Raw genomic sequence first — 3,004 nt, forward strand, 5'->3', positions numbered from 1 at the left:
TTTGTGTTTGAATCCTGAAGTTAAGAATGAAAACAGCTGGTGATTTTTTTTCCTGTGAGTAGGAAATCAAACATAGCGCCATCTATCCATTTAAATACCCTAACGCTAGTTTAACTGTTCGACAGTCTTACAGAAATCTCAATACAAGAGAGGACATGTAACATGCGTTTCTTTTTTTTTCTTTTATCTTTTTGTAAAAATGCTTTGTCTTTCGTAAACCCACCTTGTTTATAAATCCGCGATGGTGACAAACAGCCCAACACAGCCTATATGTCAGTACCTCTTAAGCAATGAAGTTCACAAGGCGCATCAATAAAGTTCTTAAAAGTCTCTTTTTTAAGTACAAATGATTAAAACAGACGACTTAAGCCAGTCTTCATGTACGTGCAAATCAATCACAGTTTCCCAGTTCCAGTTCACTTTCCGTTTTATCGTTTCGCATTTTCTCAGTAGGACCTCAGTCACTCCTCGGCAATTTCTTCCTCTTGTCTCGTGCCAAACGCGGCAAAATGACTTCAGCCCTCTCGCGACAAAATGTTGCACTTTTCCGTCCTGTCAACGTTCAACGAAAGCGTTCTAGCTTTTGTTTATCAGCGCTTTGCCGCTGTCTTTCAGGCGGGACCTGTCACATGGTGGCTCATTTTACAAACACACTTGTCTGCTATCCCTTTTTGTTTAAATTTCTTCCTCGGACGTATTTCCTGAACTTTTTCCTAGTTCAATACGTGAGCAGTGAACACCAAGTTTGAAATGGTCGACTCTAACCAGTCCCCCGAAATCATTTCGCTCACTTCAGGGGTGCAGTAGTCAGGGAATTCGAAATGAGAAGCCCCGGATTCAAAATGCATGTCAAAGTCTCTGTCCAGCACCGAGGAGCCGATGCTTCCCAGTGACATGCTGTCAAAACCTGGGCTCGGATTTATGTCCAGCATGTCGTCGTCGAGTTCCTCGTCCGAAGAAGAGGAGAACTGGGACGAGGCGGATGAGTGCGAAGCGGACGGAGTGGGTGAAGAAGCCCGCATGCTGGTGTACCTGTGGCGGTCCGATGTCGAGCTGCTGGGGGAATCGGCGCCCTCCTTCCCGCTAGTCGCGCCGTCCTCGTACAGGCTGAGGGGATCGCTGGACTCGGCGGAGCTGCTCAATGTTGGACTGGCGGGCACAGCTGCCGAAGACTGACTTAAGCCGCTGTTGCCTCCGAAAATGTAAACCCGCTTCGTCTTCTTGTCAGGCATTTGCTTGGAAGCTGATACTGACTTGGATTTGTAAAGAGAGTGGTGATCCGCGGGTCCCTGCTCGGGAAAGGCAGCCTTGGCGCTCGCCAGAACGATCTTGTGGGGTTTGCTTGTTGATTTGGGGCTTCCGCTCTTTCTCGAGGACGGTTTCGAACCGGCGCTTGCGCAGCTGCTCCCGCTGATCTTCTCTCCCTTCTCGCCCGGTTTGGAGCCGCATGACTTCACCTTTTTTCTCGGCCGGTACTTGTAGTCGGGGTAGTCTGCCATGTGCTTGAGCCTGAGCCGCTCCGCCTCTCGGATGAAGGGAATCTTGTCGCTGTCTTTCAACAGCTTCCAGCGCTTGCCAAGTCTCTTAGAGATCTCCGCGTTGTGCATGTCCGGCGACTGCTCCATAATTTTGCGCCTTTCGATTTGCGACCACACCATGAACGCGTTCATCGGTCTCTTGATGTGACCGCTGGGGGTTTTGCACCAGCCTGGGTCAAGCTTGTCACCCCCGGATGCCGTGGAACCGGGGGTCGGTGAAGAAGCCATGTCCAGCTCCAGTGCGCCGGAATCCGAGGACTCCCCAGCAAACAGCGCCTCTGGATTTTCCGTGCTGCTCGTTTTCTGCACCATTGCTACAACAGTCTGAGAGATAGCCCTCTCGAGTCCAACGTGTCGCTAAAGAAAACTCAGTGTGATGTGCGACAGATAGTAGTCCTGAGGAGAGCCAAGACGGCTGGCTGAACCACGGAAAACCCGCTTTCAACCTTGTTCAGTGCTGTTGCTTTGCGTGAGTAAAGTTCTGGTTCGGGGCTTTTTCATGTAACTCAACGAGCTAATACAGTGTCCAATTTCCACAGTGTCCGTGCATCCAGTAATAAAATGTTGTAACAGTCGATGAGCAGTTGAAAGTTTTTACATGAGCGGAGCTGTGCGAGTACACAGTGTCAGTGTGTGCGCTGCGGTGCAGCAAAGCCCTGTTCAAGTTTCTGAAGATGACTAACTCCGTCTGCATATCCTTCCCCTGTTCAAACCATGCGGGAAAACCAGGGTGTACTACTAGCAAAAGGCTCCGTCGCTTATACGCAGTCTGTAAGTTTCAACAGACTTCTATTCTGCTTCGTGCAGCTTTATCCGTTTCCAAAGGTATAATAGCAACAGCTCCCAGCCAATCAGCAACTGTCTCTAGCCTTCCATGCGCCAAAACACACCCACTCTCGGTTCATTGGTCGAAAAAGGAATCTAATAATAATCAGCGCGTGCAATGAGGAGCTTTGGCTCTGACCTCATTCCAGTATACACGATAAACTTAGTTTTAAAGGTACACACGTATGTGTAATGTATATCTCATTTTCTGCTAGTCGAGCAGGGAGGTGCGATGTAGTGCTGTGTGTCCGATGCTTTGAAACAGAAACACGGACTGTTTTGAGGTCGGAAAGCATGCTGCTAAATGTTTTCTGGCAGTTTATATTTTAATTGTTTTATATAAAAATAAATCATTGAAATATTTTGTATATAAAATGATTGAAATATAAATATTGTACAACAACATTTATTTTATATACATTTAACCATAGTTTTATATTGACGGTTTTGTTTATTACAGTGCGCATTTATCCATCGCCTATCAATATGTGCTGTCCATTAACTATTTCTTAAGCTCAAGAAGTTAATCGCAGAGCTACCTGTGTAACTGAGTCCCTGTCTCGAGTCTATGCACATTAATGTTCTGTCTGAATCGGAGATAGGCGGAGCTGCTCATTTTACGGGCGGTCCTTTTGTCAAAG

At 47.2% G+C, this 3,004-nt stretch overlaps 1 protein-coding gene across 1 annotated transcript; it reads right to left on the reverse strand.

Moving 5' to 3' along the window:
- Positions 1 to 473: 473 nt before the first annotated feature.
- On the reverse strand, positions 474 to 2,405 carry sox4b (SRY-box transcription factor 4b). Its single transcript, XM_057341128.1, has one exon. The coding sequence runs from the start codon at positions 1,848 to 1,850 to the stop codon at positions 714 to 716; it is 1,137 nt and encodes a 378-aa protein (XP_057197111.1). The 5' UTR covers positions 1,851 to 2,405; the 3' UTR covers positions 474 to 713.
- Positions 2,406 to 3,004: the final 599 nt, after the last annotated feature.

Source organism: Triplophysa rosa, linkage group LG8, assembly GCF_024868665.1.
Source record: "Triplophysa rosa linkage group LG8, Trosa_1v2, whole genome shotgun sequence".
NCBI classification, from domain to species: Eukaryota; Metazoa; Chordata; class Actinopteri; order Cypriniformes; family Nemacheilidae; genus Triplophysa; species Triplophysa rosa.